The following is an 18,244-nucleotide window of genomic DNA, read 5'->3' on the forward strand; positions in this document are numbered from 1 at the left end:
GTGTATTAGCATACAGAATATGTGCACGCACATTCACACACTCACACACCAGTAACCCCCAAAAGTAAAAGATGTTGCCACTGTTGGACATCTGCTTCTGAGTATCACTCAATGATCGCATTTTCCTCACACACACTTTACACTTTGCTCAGAGTGCAAAAAAAATTGGCATTCGTTGCACGGCCTGAGAATTAGCAAGTATCCACATGGGTGGCGTGCTTCCAGCACGGACTGGAGGCTAGAAGTCTGGCGCACTGAAGTAAGAATGGGAGAGAAAGGGTCAATGCAGAAGTGAGAGACATTAGTTCAAGATCCTTAAATGAGAGTTTGAGGTGAGGCGGCGTGCGTCACTGTGAGTGCTGTCATTGGACAGGCGAGGGAAGGAATGAGCTCATGTGTATTAAAGGCTGCGGGTTCGATTGAGGAAGGAGGAAAAGAGCGGAGGGCCAATGGAAAAGATGAAACGATACAAAGAAAATAAGAGGACACGAGTCCGAGCAGCAGCCTCCCGAGATGTGGGGACAGAGAGAGAGCGGCTTTGACTTGATGTACTAAAGGAGAGCAGGGAGGTCTATTTGATGGGTGTTGGAGACCTCAGACCTCATATGACCTTTGGTTTCAAGGTAAGGATAGTTGGCCAAGGGCCACACATGGTGTGAGTATGTAGTAAAAGGCAGAGGCCTTTTGAATCATGGAAAGGATTTACAGGAGAGTTCAAGTAGTTTCATTTATGTTTATGGTCTCTGTGTCTGTGAACTCTGAGCCAACTGTAGCTCACTTTGTGAAGAGATGTTCGATGGTCACTCAGGTACTTCAAATTGAACTGTTAATTGAAAGTCAGTCAATGCTCATACCACAAAAATGCCTCTGGAACTTCAAATTATAGAGGAGAGAGAAGAGAGAGTAAAACTTGCACACACAGATAGAATAAAAAGTAGTGGAACTTTTCTTTAATTCCATTTTCTTTTCAGCTCTAGAATCAGGTCTCTTGTAGCTGTGTCACTAATGTCCAGTGATTGGTAAATTGAACCAAAGACTGCAGTACAAGACTGTCAGAGCATGGGGCCTGGCACACAGGAACAGATATTTTGTTCATGTTAGCATTTGCCTGTGGTGCGGCGCCACAGCATGCTAACGTTTGTATCTCTTCTAAATGTTGGTTTGTGTGGGCTGCACCTCACAATGGCATTGTTTGTTACCTTTTTAAAGCCAGCAGAAAGCTAACACACTGCTGGCGTTCTACGCCATTTGGTGGTGATGCAGCATGTTAGCGATTTGCCGTAACGATGGCTCATAGGTTTACTCCCGAATAAACGTATTTAGAACCTGGAATTCCCCAAAAGTGAGGTGACTCATCTAGTGCACAGGGTCCAAGAATACATCTGTTGTCTAAAATAAGAAACATTAAGTACCACTGAGACCATATGACATCCACGTCATAGAAAGGAAACGGGCAAAGAAACTAAATAGCTAGTGAATGTTCTTTTTTTGCTGGTCTCATTTAGTTTTGAGCCTTGCCATTAAAAAGTCTGCTACCTCAAGCTTGAACCCCAAAACATTTTGTTGTGGGGTATTCTGACGCTGTTGTTTGTAAACATAGGCAAGGTTTTGTTAAGGTTGTCTCTGACTGAGGACCCATGCTCTCCGACCTTTTCCCCAGACAGGGGCACAGAAAGGAGCAGAGCGCAACTCGCGTCCGCATGGGAGTGTCACTTGGCGGGACTTCCTTCAGCCCTGATTCTCCATGCTGTCATTGAAAAGCTATTTTTATAAGAGGCCACAGGAAGCTAGCCTCAGAGAAGCACCCACGTTGCTGAAAAGGGGCATCGACAACGACCTGCACGTGACAAGGGCCCAGCAAACTCACAGTCTCTCACGCTGAAACATGCGCGCGCTTGTCTCGGCTCGGCTAATTCATAAAACTGGAAGTAGTGAGGGAGGCCAAATGAGGAAGTAGAAGAGAAGCAAACCCACTGATAAACCCCACCTCTGTCCTCTCCACACATGCTGGCTAATATATCGTCTGGCAGCCAGGGGAATTCCTGGTAGAGTGATTTTTGCACCTATGACTGAATCACATTGCCAGGGATTTCCAATGGCTGGCATGAAATGATCAACCTGGGGGTGGGATGAGCCGGGCTTGTCAGGGCACCATAACACAGACATGCTGTACTATGAGCCAGGCTTGTGCACGTGCAGTCCCACTTGCATTCTCTCTCAACTTCCCTTGCTCTTTAACGTTTTCTCTTTCTCCACATAGTTAACACACACTCATTCAGGACACAGGACCCCTGGTTACGTGGCAGCAGGACTTAACCCACATGTGAACACTGTAAGTTCCCTCCATGTTCACAGTGGTTAAGTTCTGCCACCACAGAGCCTCAGCCTGCAGTAGTGGATGATCAGCCCAGCGTTATAGAGCCCTGACCGGGGGTGAAAGTATCAGAGGACCCCTGCCTGCCTAAGGAAGAAGTGTTACTTTGTGGTCCAGTTTTACTCTTAGTTTTATGGGAGACACCATTTTCCAGTCTTTTGTATCTGTTGCTGTTCTGACTGATGTGGCTGTTGCATTATGGAGTTTGTTTAGTGCGTTATATATCCCATGTACTGGCTGTCTTTGAAGGTCTGTGTACACAGGTGGTTAATGTCAGTTTAACCCTCTACATGAGGGTTTGAAGCTGGAGCTGTATTCATATCTGACATAATGCATGCCCATCCATCACATTCTCTATTCTTTACACGATTAGGGTTAGGGTCTGTCTGCGCTACAGTGTGTCTGTGTCTGTCTTGAGTCCATGCATGTATGTGTTTCGTAAGGGCATTGTTATTTTTGTCAGCGTGCTACTACTCTTTCTTATATGGGTTATGTCGACTTCCCAATTTCCTCAGTGGGCACATGTGAGTCTTAGTCGTGTGGTGTGTTCCCATAGGGTGACTTAGCCTGCCTTCACATCCACTCAACATATTCTAACATCTGCTCTGCAGAAAACTGCTGGTGGAAGTCTGGAGGTTACAAAACACAACGTGTTCTTTGTCCAGCTACTGTTAATGAACCCTCTGATCTCTTTGTACCATTCTCAATAGCATGGTAATACGTGAATGTTTTTGTAATAATCAGTCAAATGGCGTGCAACTTTTGCACTTAAAGTGTTATCCTCTGACGTTTCTTTGAATGTGTGCAGGTCTGAGGGTGGGCTAAATACATTAATGTGTTCAATGTGTGCTTGCATATATGTGGTGTAGGCCTAAATGTATATCATATGTGTGTCTCTCCATTCCCCCACGGGGCTTGTCTCCCGTGCCTGCTGTGCTGATAATCAGTGTGTGACATTCGCTGGCTCAGTTCAGCAGGAACAGGGGCCTGGTCTAACCTCCAGACCCAGAGGGAGAGACAGGGAGAGAGACAAGTCCCGGCGATGAGAAGCTTGTATGGGAATACCATGTGGTAACAAAAGTTTGGACCAGCAGCCAGGCCTGCCAATCTCCAGGCCATGCGTTCCCTCTGGCTGCAGGGTAAGAGTCCTGCTTATCTGCAGTGCACAAACACCCACAGCAACACATCCTCCTCTATCTTCTCTGACGCGAAAGGAGGTAAGGTAGGTAGGTACTTTGTTGATCTCAAAGAGAAATGGCTCATGTCGGCTGACCTCAACGAGGTGAGTCATTCGCTCCTTCCTATCATTGTTATGGTCTCACCCAAACCTTCAACAGCACTTAATGGACCTGAAGGTTGTGTTGTTACCAAAACTGGACTGTGTGCTGTGACCGTATACTGTGCAGGAAAGTCATCCTTGACCGTGAATTCCAATACTGTGAATTTACTCATGCTCATTTGTGTACTAATGTGAATTGTGATTGGCTGCCAGAATGAAATAAACTGAAGATACTTCTATTGTGAGTGTCTGAGTGGTGTCTGTAATGTTTGTCATCACTGGTAGACTGGCTGACGCCAGGTATAACTTGCAAAAAGAGTTTGATTAATGAGGTCCTCTGTCTGAAAACTGTGCGTGCATCGTTCTCACCCCATTATCTTTCTCTTCTGTGCTCTGTCTTGCTTTACGATGGAATTGTCTCTGTGGTGAAATCTGCCACCTTTCACAACACTGTTGACGTCTATTGGGGAACAACAGGCTAAAATCGTAAATTCCAGAGAGGCCACACAGCAGAAAAAATCGAACGACTCTTGTGCAACTCGGGTTCAAACGTCATAGCTGACAATAACTTCATCCACTGTACACCTGTATTCACACCCCGAGAGTCAACATTGTAGAGACAGATGTTAATAGTTTTTTTACAATGTAATTACTTAATGATAATGAGTGATGATTCTGTGAGATACTATGAATGGGGTTTTAAGATATGGGTGTTTACTGATAACAGAGGATCAACTAATATACAATTACGCAAATGTTGTACATGGCAGGAATGCCCCATCAAAATATTTTAAAAGAGCTTGCTTATACTTAAAACAAGTACATTTGGAAGCAAGAAAATGTTCCCTGATGAGATTTCTTAAAATAATGTGTGCTAATATCATGTCACTAGATAATCCATTGATACCCAAAACAAACCTAACTAGATTTAAAATCTAAAAACAAGTTACCACACTCAGATGTAGAGTTTTTGCAGTGCAGAAACGAGTAGAGTAGTGATGATGATCAGGACCAGGTGTATTTATTGCTGAAGAGGAACAGGTGAGAGACGATTTGTTGCCCAGCAACCGGAACGGGGTACGTTCAGGAACGTAACACAAAACACAATACAAACCAGACAGACAGGGAAATCAGCTCAAGGGGATGGGGTTGTGACAATCATATGGCACAAACCCCCCTACAGTTTCAGATCAGGTTGTGGTCTGTTGCACAATGGGACATTTTCTCAGAGGATGTCTGCCTCCATGGTTGCCTAGGAGATTGAAGTGTTTCTGAACACATGAGATATGCACCATACACGACACTGTGGGCTAACATGGCAGCTGATCACACAAGGTGCTCCAGGTGTTCAACTGGAGGAACAAGGTTCATCGTCCTCGTCTCTCCGCCATCCCTCCCCCCCGCCCTCCCTGCGACAGCTGAGGCTGCAGTCCACCATCGTTACCAGGGTGATAATGGCAGTAATGATAAGGATGCTGATAAAGAGGTTACTGCCGGTCTGAATGTTTGTGCTCCCTGTGTTGTCACCGAGGCAACCAACGCCTTGTCTGTCAGCAGTGGCAGTTGGTTGCGTCAGCGAGGGATACGTGCATCAGGGCTGCACTTCCTGTTTCTGAGAAGGCAGCTAAGGTGAACCCCCTTCTCCCCTCTCATCTGTTCTCTTTCTCAATCTTTGTCTTTCTCTTAGTTCCTTTCATGTGCTACACTCTTTCTCAGTCCTTCTCTCTTTCACTTTGAACCCCCCCACACACAAACACCCATGTATATACACTTTAGTTGGCATGTGCCATTTTTCCCTTACACGCCCCAACTCACCTGCAGGTTAGCCTGGCAGGGTGCTTGGGCGGGAGTTCCCATGGCAACATAACAGGTAAACAGTGGAGAGAAAGATAAGAAGCCAGGACATTGCTCTTTGATAGGGAGTTTCATGCACACACACACAGATAGATACATACACACAGATAGATACATACACACACAGACACACACAACAGACTTCCCAACGCTTTTACTCCACCCTACAGCTGTGGAGCTGCTTATCACGTTTCATGCGCATCATGTTCTCTGGGCTCTTTCTTCTTGCCCGCCTGCCTTCCTGCCTCCCCTCCTCTCTCCTGCCTCCCCTTCTTCCTCGTGCCTTCCCTTTTTCCTCGTGCCTCCCTCCCTGCCTCCCTTTCGCACAGTAGAAAGCTGCCACTCGGGCTGCAGCACAGACATAATTGCCACTATGACTGCAGTGCCCAGCCACATCACACAGACTGCTGATTGTTCCAGAGGAGAGGGGGCTAACACTGTGGACTCTGTCCACAGAAGCCACACAACATTATCATAGCGTGACTGCAACTCATCTATGTTCGCACACACACACAGTTCTGGCCAGCACAAAGCAGATTGTCACACACACACTGTGAGTACTTCCGAATTAACAATCATACACACATACATGAGCACGGAAATATACACCCACACACGCAAAAACTCCAAATGAAAAATACAAAGAAATATGTCAAACGTGGACACATACAGTCACTACCCAAGCACTATCTTCCTTCTTTCAGTCACTCCCTCTCCCTGTCACCATTGATAAAAAAAAAAAAGTTAAACAAACATAAGCATCCATAGGTGATGGAAAGTCCATACAGGGAGGCCTTTGTACAGTCAATCCAGCTTCAAGCCTTAGGTAAACACACACTCTACAGTACACGCACACACTCTACAGTATGCACACACATGCACACACAGCACCACAGAAGCAAACAGCCAATAGGAAATGAACGAAACATTGAATGGAAAAGCAGTTTAAGCAGAAAGAGAAACGCCCTGACAGGAAAGGACACATTGGGCTGAGGTTTCGGGAAAGTTGACCTTATCCCACTTATATATTCTCTTTTTTACCCGCCTCTCTATCCAGGAAGGAAAGGTCACACAGTGCTTGCTAAATATGAAACTGACAAATACACATTTCCCCTACCGCTCGGGGCTACTTGGGACAATTTGGAAGCTCCCAAATTTTGAAGGTTGCAAATATTATTAAGAGGGGAGGATGACGTGGATGGGAAGTCAGGGGACCGATATTACATACCAGAGGGTTTAGTTCCCATAGAAGAACACTGTTCTAACAAGGAACAACACTTTGTCACCACTAGAAAAGTTCTAGGTCTCTCACTAAAACCTGGTCACAAAAACTTTGATTTTCCTAGACACTTTGCAAGGTGAATAAAAAAGTATTATTATGAAAGGAACTTGATTCTTATTGAAAATACTGCAGCTCAGACCATGTGTTCTGCACGCATGTTAGTGCTGACAGACATCGTCACAGAATAAACCACGCATGCAATTTTAAATTCCCTCTTGAGTTCTCCAGGGGAGCGGAGGGGGAGGAGCCTCACCCCCAACAGCAGCCCAGTGATTGGTGGAGTTGTCACCTGACAGGACCTTGCATTCCTCAGAGCCCACAGCGTCACAAACACACTTGAACTCAAAGCGCTCTCACCTAGTCTACAAAACGAGCCAGTGCCAGACCTTCTGCCACACCTTGGCTGTATAAAAGGTAGTCCATAGGTGTGACGTCATTGTATGAAACTGACCCAATCTAAGAACTGCTGTTGGATACGCAGGCACTTGGTGCAGCAGTCCTATTTTGGGATACCAGAGATGAGCCCACAGCACTCATCATAATCTACTTGATGGTTCACAATGACGATGCCTCCTTCCAGTTACAATCACGACTGACGACACTAGATGAGGTGCTGGAGTCCCCTTATGGATCTATCAGGCATTACAGCGTTTGGTCAATATCCACTTAAACACACACACCATCCCAGTATTTGTATTTATTTACATGTACAGCCATGTTATTTAAGTCATATTTAGGACAAGCGCAGGTGAGGGAAGATCATGTAAAAACAAGAGTTATACGATCATCACATTAATCCCTTGTGTAAACAGAGATGGGATCTATGCACCGCCAAGGTGTTTCTCTCTTAAGTTAAATACATACAACTTTTAACTGAGACAGAAAAACAAAAATTATTACTTTTATCCGAGTGAGATAACCGCCTAATAATTGCGATAATTAACTTACTTGCTCTGTCTCATGTATAACAGTTTATTACACCGCCCATCTTTGGTAATGTACACCATGCTAAACCCTCGGCTCATCCTAAACAAACCTCATACAACCAGGGCATAGACAGTGTGTGTGTTTGTGCGCACACTTACTGTGCTGTGTCACAGTAAACTTGACTTCAGTGTCACTTTATGTCTTTCTTCCCCTTTTCACCAGGTCCTGGAGCCCTGCTTTAAGTGTAGGGCTGGATTCTGGTCTGACATACTTTTTGCTATAAAAAAATACATTAAAATAAATAGTATTGAAACTTGAGAGAATTGAGAGAACTCCAGACGTGCTGCGTGTGTCAAGTAGGGGAGATTCCCTCAGTCTTTCCTGTCGGCCATCAGGCGGTCGGCGTTGAGGGCAAACGTCTCAGCTACCAGAAGGGGGAAGACTATGGAGGCATCAGCGTACACCTGGTGGGACCAGGAACAACAACATCTAGTTTACCAGCCCAGTCTGCTTAGGACAACAATGGTGGCATGAGACTCCATTAAATATGATTTGCACACAGTGCAACAAAACTTTAGATTGAGTAAATTGGTAAAAGTCTGTGAAAATAATCTAATAAAAAAATACATATATCAAATGGTATGTAAATGTATGCAAGTTCAATATTAGTTATGAACTTGCTTATGCTTATACCAAGTTAATTTGGATACAAGTGCAGTAAGAAAATTGTTTTACAAAATAATGTGTAGTTTACATAAATTAAGTCACTATTAGAACTAGAAACACGAGTCCAACAAGAACACTAGAAACCAGTCCAATAAGATTTAAGATCTAAAAACCAAGATGATCACACTCAGCTAGATGGAGAGTTTTTGCAGTATAGGATCTTATTAATCTGGTGATGGGTCTGGTAGAGGGTCGTAGTGCCGTTGAGGTACCTTGACGGGCTTAGCCTCCATACGAATCTTCCCCCAGGACACTGCCTCGTCAGGCCGGGCCCCTGAGTCAGAACCGTCAAACTCCTGGCCCGTGTTCACAAACACAGCGTAGTCTGCTCCGTTCCTCTGAGGAGGAGGCGGAAGTGGTCGAGCGAGAGAAAAGAAAAGAGAGACACAGAGGAACAAAACACAAATCATATAGAATGAAAACAAAGTTGAAATTAAGATTCCGCCTTTAAGAATTCAAAATTGAAATTACACAAAGTACTGAGAACTAGAAATAAAAGAATATGGTATTCATATCCAATTTAAAACTTTCAAAAGCACCATAACCAAACTAAACTGATCAACCACTGGAAAACAAAATGGCAATAAAATAACAAACAAGTAAACAAAAATAAAACTAAAGATCTGCTAAAGTCACTGAATGTATTCACCATGAGGTTTGCGTTGGCAATATGGTGCTTGATCAGCCCTCCTCCAAGAATGATCATCCCTGTGCTCTTGGCAAACACAGCTCTGCTGTTTAACCTGCGAATATCTGAAACATACTGTTCGTGAGTGTCACTACTAGCGACCATGTACTAACTTCTTGTTAAATGGTGATGGCCCTCCCCGTCTCTGACCTTCCACTATATCCAGCACCAGGCCAGGGTTCTTGTAGGAGTGGAAGTAGATCATGTCTCCAAGAGAGCCGTCAGTCAGAGCAGGGCTGAACACCGGGATGTCATTCTGAACCCCAAAGACGACAAAATAGATCAACGATAGGCGTACAGTAGTCCACAGCTGCGGTAAGCGTCTCTCTAACATTTCCTGTCATTATACACTATATCACAATATAGTAGAAATGCCCTTGAAAACATTTAATACATTCTTTAACGTGCAATAGTCCTTTAAGTTGAATTCATAGTGTCTCCGGCCATCTTTAGTGCTCTGCAATGTCAAAGAGGAGCGGGTTCAGATCTCACCTTGTAGGCCCAGTAGTAGACAGAATCCGGGTTGTTGATCTCCTTCCCCAGCCTGTGGATCATCTTCGAGGGCGTCCAGTGTGTACCCTGAAGATGGTAGGAGGTCAGAGGTCAAACTGGCCATTTGCCAGGTCACAATACATGCTGGCATCATGGTCTTGTCACAAAGCCCCACCTCTGTTGTCTGCTCCTGCACCATCTGGTCCAGGATGGGCATCAGCCAGTCCTCAAACTTACAGTAGTTGTCATTGGGCACCAGAAGGTTCCCTATTCTATATGGGTAAGGAGGGAGGTAGGGAGGGAGAAAGAGCAAAGACAAAGAAAAACAAGGAAACGAAGAGGAAGTGTGAGGATGAGAAACAACACTATAAAACAGTAACGACCAATTCCTGCAGTCCAGACCGCAGTGCCCAGCGGATTTACCACAATTTTCCTGAGGGGATTAATAATTAGTACCCACCCATATCTCCCCCTCTCCCCTCTCCCCTCTCCCTCCCTCCCTCCCTCCCTCCTTTTATCGTTATTGAGCCTTTCTTTAACCGCCAAAGTCACTCTTGTACCGTTCCACTGAGCTCTTTCAGGTGAGATCCAAGTCTAGATCCTCTCTATGGCGATGTTACCCGTTTCTATGGCGATGTTACCTGTTAATGCCTCTCTGGCGCAGCTCCTTGCCTGACAGGCTGAACTCTCCCAGGAAGGTGGGGGCCATACACTTGATGAGGTCCTCCTCTACACCTCCAGCTGTGGTCACTATCACATCCACCTAGACAGACCAGGTGGGGGGAGGTAGAGCGTTAGAAGTGAAACCTCTTTATCACTCTGATCCAGTGGATGAGACTTCTGTGGAGAGCTGGTGGTTGTTTTTATAATGGGTTGTAGTCTCACCATTTTGTGCTGGGCCAGGTAGCGTATAGACTCCCTGACTCCAGAGCTGATGAGGTTGGAAGTGTACCCCAGAAAGATGGTGCAGCCTGACTGGGAAGAAGAAGCAGGCTCTGACGAGACTTCACTTCCCTCTTCCTCCTTCACTGCCTCCAGACGCTTGTCAATCTGGGGTTATGAGGGCAGAGGCCAGGGAGAACCACGTTACCACGGAACATTGAGAGCATTTAGGTCGACAGCTACCATGAAAACCACATCCAAACAACTCAGCAGCCTATGGCACTGTGTAATCCATCTGCAGAGTTCTTCAGTAGGAAACATCAACATTATTAATATGCCCTCGGCAACCCAATATAATAACATACAATCTGAGATACGAACAGCCGGGTCCTCTACCCACCATTTTGTTGATTTCCTGGATGGCCTGACCCATGCTACTGGCCTGGAAGCCTGTGGTAATGTAGGACTGCAGAAGGGCACGGTGGTCCACCCCCTGGTTAAAGTCATAGCCCCGGATCTTGGGCATGTCCTCTGGGAGGGCGGAGCTTGGCTTCAGCACCGCCTCCATAGCCACAGAGGGGGCATGGTCTGCCATGACTTTATCTTCTGATAAAACAACAAGAATAAAAGAGAAGGCATGTATTAAGGATGCAAGGGAAAACGTTTAGATGTGCTACTGTTTTAATGAAGGTTCGTGGTGCACTTCTTACAACCCCAACTCATTTAAGTGGACTTCATTGCAATTTCACGCTACTCTTACTAAATAAGAATAAGGTTTGTTTTGGGAGGCAGGTTCAAAGAGCAAAAGACCGGATCCAGTTCGTGCCATCAGCGGACAGCAGCTTGGCTTGAATAACCACCCAGAAGGGCAGAAGAGCGCTAAACATGGAAGATGCCACCTCAGAAGACACAGGCTGTGCTCCATCTCAACATGGACTGTTAATGTAGCCAGATAGGGTCTTACGAGTTGGCACTGTCAGGTTTGGGTCCAGGGTTTGACAGAACCTCTTGAATGATGGACTCTCCAAAAGACTTAAGGGCACAATGTTCTCTGCTATGGCATTAGCTAACAGAGTGGGGCTCTGTAGTGGGCGAGCATGGGTTGGACTTGATTTCTTCACCCTGGGCATAGACTCAAAGAGGGCAGGATGTACTCTCTGGAACAAAGATGGATACAAATGTCTATCACTTAACTCATGACTCATAAGGTTAAATCAGTCCCAATTACACATTTTCAGTATGGAATGTATTACCTTTATATGCGCGTGCAGATTGGAGAGAGCCTTCCTGGAGCACGCTATTGATCGGTTGCAGTGTCTGCACACAGCTTTGAAGTTTCCCTCTGTGTCTTCAGGCATGATGTAGTGTTCCACAATCTTGGATCTCCCAGGTGCCATCTTATTTTGCTTTAGTGCTTATTGCGGCTACTTGACTACAGAAATGTTTAAAGGAATGCTTTTATCTGCAGCAATGTCTAAACTCAAGAACTACCAAGCTAACTTACTAGCAAGGTACAAAGCCAGTTCTACAATGGCTAGTTTACAACTTTACAGGCCGACTCCATCTGAATTGTAAACTAACTGATGTGCTCAATCACCGGTTTAACATGGGCAGCTGTAAATTACAAACTAAGATTTCTAGTATTGTATTTCGTCTGTTTTCTAAGCCAGCGATGCTAAAAGAAAGAACTGTCCCGCCTACTTTTGGTTGGTGGACAGAGCAAATTTGTATTGGACACCAAAACTGTCAGTAGCCGGTCAGTGCTACATTTGTGACAGGCCAGAAGTCTAAAGATTATATTGTTAATGTACAGTGACAAACGAAGCAACATACCACGTTTTGTAGATAAGTGGGTGGTCGTCTTATCAGTGGATGCTGGTAAAAATGGTCATTTCATTGCAATAAAGGTATCCAATTACTACTGTAGCTAAAACCATAGGCTAAAACGCATGGGACTTGCACGCTGCGCACAAGTAATATGTGCTACGGAAAGCGCAAAGGTTCAAATCTAGCAGACATGTGTTCTCACTTGTCAAGTGTTGCCAAGTGTTATAATGCGGTAGTAAGTACTAGTATTCAGATGTTTACCCTACGCCGCCAATACACATGCAGGCACACAAACACTAGAGTTCTTCTTTTCGATATGCACACCCTTAGTTCTAAAAGTTAGTTTTATTTTCTCAGCATCAAACGTACGTAGGTGTGAGCTACTTAATTCCATCTCCCACAATTTCCTTTTATCCAGTCTGATGGTGAGGGATGCGTGTGATGTAGCTGTGACATTTTCCAGACCTGTGCATGTGACCTTTACTCCTGACACACTTCACATAAGCTTTTGAAGTGGCCTCTGCAGAGTCCACAGAGCAGAGGAAGAGAGGAGAGGTTAAAAAGGAGGCCAGACCCCACACGCAGTCAGAAATGAACATCAAGCTTCATGCATTAGGTTCCAATACATATTTCTTTTCAATAGACATATAGTACTTTGTTTGGTACTTGGAATCAACGGTATGTGGGACATGCATTTTCACTTTGGGGAATTCCATTCCATGCACATTATAGTGGTCTGATTTATCTTCCTTGATCTACATTTGGGGAGAGGAAAGAAACAAATAATTTGACCTCCACCAGGGCTTGTGTCTTCTGCTGAAGAGAATGTCAGGGAAGGTGTGCAGCAGCAACAGCGTGTTACAGGCACGGAAGGCTGTAGAACAACTACGAGTGGAAGCTAGCATAGATCGAATTAAGGTGAGTGCGTTTGTGTGTGTTGTTCTGTCATGGTGAGTTTAACATTTAATTGGATACAATAACAACTTTTTTACCCAATTTCTATGTCGCAGTTTCCATCCAACGTTCTAGTTTTAAGTCGTGTGTGTTTCTCGCATCCACACCACATCCTCCCCCTCAGATTTCACTGGCAGCTGCAGAGCTAGTGCAGTATTGTCAAGAACACAAACGAAGTGACCCTCTCCTCACCGGCATCGCTGCCTCCTCCAACCCCTTCAAGGACAAGAAGACCTGTGTGTTGTTGTAGACCCTCGCCACTCTAGACACTGATGCCTAGGTTACAGATTTACACTTCATTGTTCATCTAAATGGTTACAATTCTGCTGCGGACTGTTCTCCAATCTCTCTAGATAGGTAGCATAGTGTCTTGACATGTCAGGTTTGGACACAGCAGCCTGTAAAGAAATGAATGTTTGTTTATTTAAATTGGAGAAATTACAAAGTTTATACACGCAGTAACAAAGTAATTTGTTGAATCAACATTGTTAATATCAGGGTTGGGATGACTTCCATTTCAATCCAGTCAATTCACAATAAAATAACACAATTTTCTGAATTAAAGTGTTGGAATTGCCTTATGTTCGTCCTTGTTAAGATACTACAATGTGACAGTAGCTACAGTACAGTAGCCTGTACAATAATAGCTAGGGAGAAGCTTGTCGGTTGGACAAAATGAATGGATTTGCTCTTTCTACGTTGAGGCACTTCACCATGTCTGATAAGATATAGTTGCTCCTATATGGGTAGACATGCTCAAGATCTACAAAGACCAAACTACAGAGAAAGATTCAATGACAACACACTATGAAACTGTGACAATTAGTCACCAGGCCCCACATTCATATACTGATCTACCAAAGACAATTGGTATGTCACAACTTGACTCGGCTTAAAGCAGTATGTCTTTTACATCATCTTATATTACGGACCACAGACAAGTTATCAGTTATCACTACCTTCTTGGCTCACTATATGGAATGCTTAAGGCAAAATGCCAGTTTTTCTATGCGTAGGAATCAGTCCTTTGAAACAATGCACTGTTAAAGCTTTAAGTATCACTTACGTATTCACCCAATGTTCTTGCCCCATGAGGAAAGAATATGTATACACACAAGGACAATAACATCTCCTTAAAGCTATACTCCAGTTCATTACTTTGGAAGCCAATAAAGGCTAGATGAAAAGGGTGGACGAGGACACACCATAGTGGTACATTTAGCCACAAACTCCTTCATTTAAACATGCTTACAGCCTCCTTTCCCAGAAGGAAACAACAACACCATATATTAATTGATAATCTAATGTCAGTTTCAAACACCTTTTCAGTCTTGAATGACTTCAATGTCATGACAGCAGTGTGGACTGTGGGGAGCGTGGCCCAGGCTCTCTGTCCAACTTGGGCCGTCTGCCCGTCTGCCTTATTTACGAGCTTTCCAAACCTCGACACACATGTCCCCTGAAGCGATAGCCAGCACCCCGGCTTCCACGCTCAACTGGAGGAGAGAGGGAGAAAAAGACGTCGACATCTTGTCAGCTCATAAGCGTGCCGTCTGCATTGGTCTCGGGAAATGGCAAAGACAGAAAGACGTACCCCGTTGACACTAGCTTGGTGGCGCAGAGTGCATAGTGTCCTTGGAGGGGCGCATGGTAGATGCACCTGGCACAGTCAAGGATCGCATTAGACCATAATCACAGAAGGGGGGGAAAAAAAACGGTGGCTCGAAACATTACAGGTTGTTAGTTCATTGATGCCATAAGAAAAAGTAGACATAACGTGTCAAACAAAGGAAAAAGGACAGAGGAATAACAGCACTATGCTTTGTTCACTTAATGCAAGCAAAACACAAAAACATCTGTGACTGTGATAGCAAGTCCATCCTCTGGGAGCTCGCTGTACCTTGATGGTGCGGTCTGAGGAGCAGGTGTACAGGGTCCCGGGGGACCTGTGGATGCCAGTGACCAGCGAGGTGTGTCCCACGTCAAACTGCGACACGGGCCTGAGGGCGCCGGAGCTCACGGAGAAGGAGTGGAGCATGCCCCTGTTGTCTCCAGCCCACACCTCGCCGCCGCTGTAGCACATGGACAGCAAGTAGGAGCTCAGCTGGGTGGAGGGGGAGGAAGGCATTGGAGAGGGAGGGAGGGAGGGATGGGAGGGAGGGAGGGAGGGAGGGAGGGAGGGAGGGAGGGAGGGAGGGAGGGAGGGAGGGAGGGAGGGAGGGAGGGAGGGAGGGAGGGAGGGAGGGAGGGAGGGAGGGAGGGAGGGAGGGAGGGAGGGAGGGAGGGAGGGAGGGAGGGAGGGAGGGAGGGGGGAGGGAGGGGGGAGGGAGGGAGGGGGGAGGGGGGAGGGAGGGAGGGAGGGAGGGAGCACAAAAAAGAGAGGAGGGAATAAAGGAGGAAGAGAGTGAAGAGAGAGGAAGTGAGCATAGAGAGAACAACCAACGGAGAAAAACAGGTGTGCACAGTAACAGCCTTGCTTATATGAACGTGCGCGCACACCTGGAGCTTCTGGAGTGGTTTTCCTGCCCTACGGTCATATATGGCCACAGTGTGATCTTTGCTGCCAGAAATGATGTAGTTTTCATTGGCGGCCAAGCACAGCACTGCATTACCATGGAGACGGAGACTTTTCACCAGGGGCTCCGCCACTGCCGGATAGAAAACAGTATGACAGATGTCAAACGGAGACGCTCTGCATTATTTTTCTGTTATTCGGCTCTGCTGCGAGAGACGACGGGCTCAAATAGGGTCCCACTTGAAAAGACCCTGGTGGCGTGCGCGACACTCACCTCGGATGTCGTAGATGCTGACCTTCTTGTCGTAGGTGCCGGCCAGCAGCACGTCCGACTGGAAAGAGAGGCAGAGCACGGCGGCCTTGGTCCTGATGAGGCCCTGCTCTGTGCCCCCAGACCCCAGGTCCCACAGCCTCACTGTGCTGTCGAAAGAGCCAGACGCCAACTGGTTGTCGCGGGACGCTAGGCACCACACCCACCCCAGGTGGGTACTGAAGAGGCCCTGCCCCCCCAGTGTACGCAGCAGCGCACCCTTAGACCCTTCCCGCAGGTTCCAAAGGTTGACATTCCTGTCCCGTGAGCCTGAGGCACACACCGCCCCCTCCCCCCCCACCAGCAGCACAGAGTTAACCTCAGCAATGTGCCCTGACGGGAGGGAGATATGTTCCAGGGCCGGGGGAGGACTAGGGGACCTGGCTGGCTCTCTCTCTCGATCCACAGCTCCCCCCTCCTGCCTCTCTGCCACCCCCACCCTCTCCTCCACCTCTATGGCCTCCATCACTCCTCTCGCCGCCCTCTCTTCCACCATGTCAGCCTCCTGCCTCTCCTCTCCCTCCCTCGGCCTCCCTCCAGCAGGTGGACCACCATCTTGATGCCTCTCTCCCTCTCCATCTTCTGGTGCTACCTGCCTCACTTCCTCTGGGACAAACCCTGCATCCTGTGCCAGTGCCTCTACCCCCGCCTGGGCTTGGCCCGGTTTTTCCCCTTGGACACCACCCACTTCTGGCCCCTCAGCCCCTCGTTCAACACCCACACCATCCCCCTCTCTCTCGGCTTCTCTGGTGGCCCACTCCCCCTGACCAGCCCAGCAGGTAATCAGCTGCTCCATCTCAACACAAGCGGTGGGCCAGTCAAAGTTGTCCCTAGGTCCCACTGGGAAGCATGCCCTGGGGCCTGTGAGTCTGCGCGCTCGGAGTTGCCATGCTGTGCTGTCCTTGCACACATTACCCAGAGCATGGCACACCTGTACAGGGTTATAGAGAGGCAATAAAGATCAAGTTCAAGGTCCTAACAATAATTTCTGGATCAAAAAGTCTCTGGGCATGTTTGTATATAAAAAAAAAAAGAAGAGCAGTAGACATTGTCAGCTATGCAGTGTGTTACACACACAGTGTGTGTGCTTGTCAATGGAACCCACTCACCCGTGGTAGGACTGTGATGACACACTGAGCTGGAAGATGGGAGGCAATGCGAGCCACCATCTCCCACGGCAACGATAGCAGGGCACTTCCCTCCCCAGAAGGGGAAGGGCTTGGTTCTGCAGAGGAGAGATAAGACGCTGAAGAGAGCCTGTGGGACAAGTACAGGGTTGTGAGTCATCTGGAAAATGAGATCAAGACAAAACAGCAACATCCAAAAAGACACTAATAGACACACACCGTAACTGTTCAGGTCTGGGGGTTTCATTCGACTCCTCGGTTGAAGGTCCAAGCGGCTGACAGTCAGTATGTCTGTCTAGCTCTGCCCCCTGCTCTTCCACGTTGATATGTGGCTCCGACATTCACTCCTTCTACGACAGTAGAGAGTAGAAAACATTGTTAGAAAATTGACTAGCATCGTGGGTAAAAGGATTGTGTACCAGCTAACAATTATGGCTGACCAAGTGTATGTCAAGCTAACACTTACCCACAAAGCACTGTTTAGTAACTTCCAGCCGCAAGCTCAACGATCTCCTCGTTCAGTCATGTTGATCAGTCAGTGGCCATTTTGCTATGAGTCTAACAATTACGGTGCATACGAGTTATCTTTTACCATCGTCGGTTTAATACTGTAGTGAGCCAACCTTTGTTCAGAATTGGCGAGCACTTGTCTTCACAACTTACACATACTGCACTAGCTACTCAAGCTACTGTAGCTGACTTACTGGATCTTACGACCACTCAAACGGAGAACGGTCTGATTGTCACATCTAAACACTCTCCATCTTTTATGTTATTTATGAAAACCGTGGCATTTTATTTAACACATTTTACAATCAGGATCATTCTCAATTCGATACAGTTAAGTTGCTAGCTTCTTCAAACACACACCAGCTGTTGTCTTAGTCAATTGGTTCCGTCTTCCGGCGCCGTCCAAGTGTCGTCATCCACAACCAGGACGCCAGTGACGTAAACAAGGCAACTAAACAACGAGTCACAGCAAGTAAACCCTAAAAGTCCATTATATT

At 46.5% G+C, this 18,244-nt stretch overlaps 3 protein-coding genes across 10 annotated transcripts; 1 reads left to right on the top strand and 2 right to left on the bottom strand.

Annotated features, from left to right (window-relative positions):
• Window positions 1–7,573: 7,573 nt before the first annotated feature.
• Window positions 7,574–12,325, bottom strand: dhps (deoxyhypusine synthase). The gene is made up of 11 exons (XM_084678225.1): window positions 11,758–12,325; window positions 11,469–11,661; window positions 10,905–11,110; window positions 10,508–10,672; window positions 10,264–10,385; window positions 9,798–9,894; window positions 9,623–9,709; window positions 9,281–9,386; window positions 9,092–9,195; window positions 8,655–8,780; window positions 7,574–8,180 (listed from the first exon to the last, which is right to left on the bottom strand). The coding sequence occupies exons 1-11, from the start codon at window positions 11,899–11,901 to the stop codon at window positions 8,088–8,090; spliced, it is 1,443 nt and encodes a 480-aa protein (XP_084534351.1). The 5' UTR covers window positions 11,902–12,325; the 3' UTR covers window positions 7,574–8,087.
• A 332-nt stretch (window positions 12,326–12,657) lies between these two features.
• Window positions 12,658–18,165, bottom strand: fbxw9 (F-box and WD repeat domain containing 9). Of its 8 annotated transcripts, none has more exons than XR_014731826.1 (10): window positions 18,108–18,165; window positions 17,704–17,795; window positions 17,457–17,584; window positions 17,220–17,367; window positions 16,075–17,041; window positions 15,785–15,933; window positions 15,186–15,389; window positions 14,880–14,945; window positions 14,607–14,781; window positions 12,658–13,683 (listed from the first exon to the last, which is right to left on the bottom strand). XR_014731826.1 is itself a non-coding variant. In XM_084678224.1 (8 exons), exons 2-8 carry the CDS (start codon window positions 17,576–17,578, stop codon window positions 14,707–14,709), a joined length of 1,731 nt encoding a protein of 576 aa, XP_084534350.1. In that variant the 5' UTR covers window positions 17,579–17,587; window positions 17,704–18,165; the 3' UTR covers window positions 13,689–14,706. The 8 variants fall into 8 exon arrangements, 1 of the variants encoding a protein (XP_084534350.1); XR_014731824.1 differs by having other exon boundaries at window positions 17,457–17,587; XR_014731823.1 differs by having other exon boundaries at window positions 17,457–17,587; window positions 17,942–18,165.
• LOC146253466 (guanine nucleotide-binding protein G(I)/G(S)/G(O) subunit gamma-12-like) lies at window positions 13,151–13,610 on the top strand. The gene is made up of 2 exons (XM_084678226.1): window positions 13,151–13,249; window positions 13,410–13,610. Exons 1-2 carry the CDS (start codon window positions 13,157–13,159, stop codon window positions 13,533–13,535), a joined length of 219 nt encoding a protein of 72 aa, XP_084534352.1. The 5' UTR covers window positions 13,151–13,156; the 3' UTR covers window positions 13,536–13,610.
• Window positions 18,166–18,244: the final 79 nt, after the last annotated feature.

Source organism: Hypomesus nipponensis, chromosome 17 (assembly GCF_054491055.1).
Source record: "Hypomesus nipponensis isolate SF chromosome 17, ASM5449105v1, whole genome shotgun sequence".
Classification (NCBI taxonomy): Eukaryota; Metazoa; Chordata; class Actinopteri; order Osmeriformes; family Osmeridae; genus Hypomesus; species Hypomesus nipponensis.

What these genes read in the sequence shown, in the direction of transcription:
- LOC146253466 (XM_084678226.1), top strand. Translation starts at nt 13,157, where the DNA reads ATGTCAGGGAAGGTGTGCAGCAGCAACAGCGTGTTACAGGCACGGAAG. An exon ending in CTAGCATAGATCGAATTAAG is followed by an intron (nt 13,250 to 13,409) that starts GTGAGTGCGTTT and finishes CCTCCCCCTCAG; the next exon opens with ATTTCACTGGCAGCTGCAGA.
- fbxw9 (XM_084678224.1), bottom strand. Translation starts at nt 17,578, where the DNA reads ATGTCGGAGCCACATATCAACGTGGAAGAGCAGGGGGCAGAGCTAGAC. An exon ending in TCATCACAGTCCTACCACGG is followed by an intron (nt 17,042 to 17,219) that starts GTGAGTGGGTTC and finishes AACCCTGTACAG; the next exon opens with GTGTGCCATGCTCTGGGTAA. An exon ending in CCTCAGACCGCACCATCAAG is followed by an intron (nt 14,946 to 15,185) that starts GTACAGCGAGCT and finishes TGACTGTGCCAG; the next exon opens with GTGCATCTACCATGCGCCCC.
- dhps (XM_084678225.1), bottom strand. Translation starts at nt 11,901, where the DNA reads ATGGCACCTGGGAGATCCAAGATTGTGGAACACTACATCATGCCTGAA. An exon ending in TCCAGGAAATCAACAAAATG is followed by an intron (nt 10,673 to 10,904) that starts GTGGGTAGAGGA and finishes TCATAACCCCAG; the next exon opens with ATTGACAAGCGTCTGGAGGC. An exon ending in TGCAGGAGCAGACAACAGAG is followed by an intron (nt 9,710 to 9,797) that starts GTGGGGCTTTGT and finishes TACCATCTTCAG; the next exon opens with GGTACACACTGGACGCCCTC.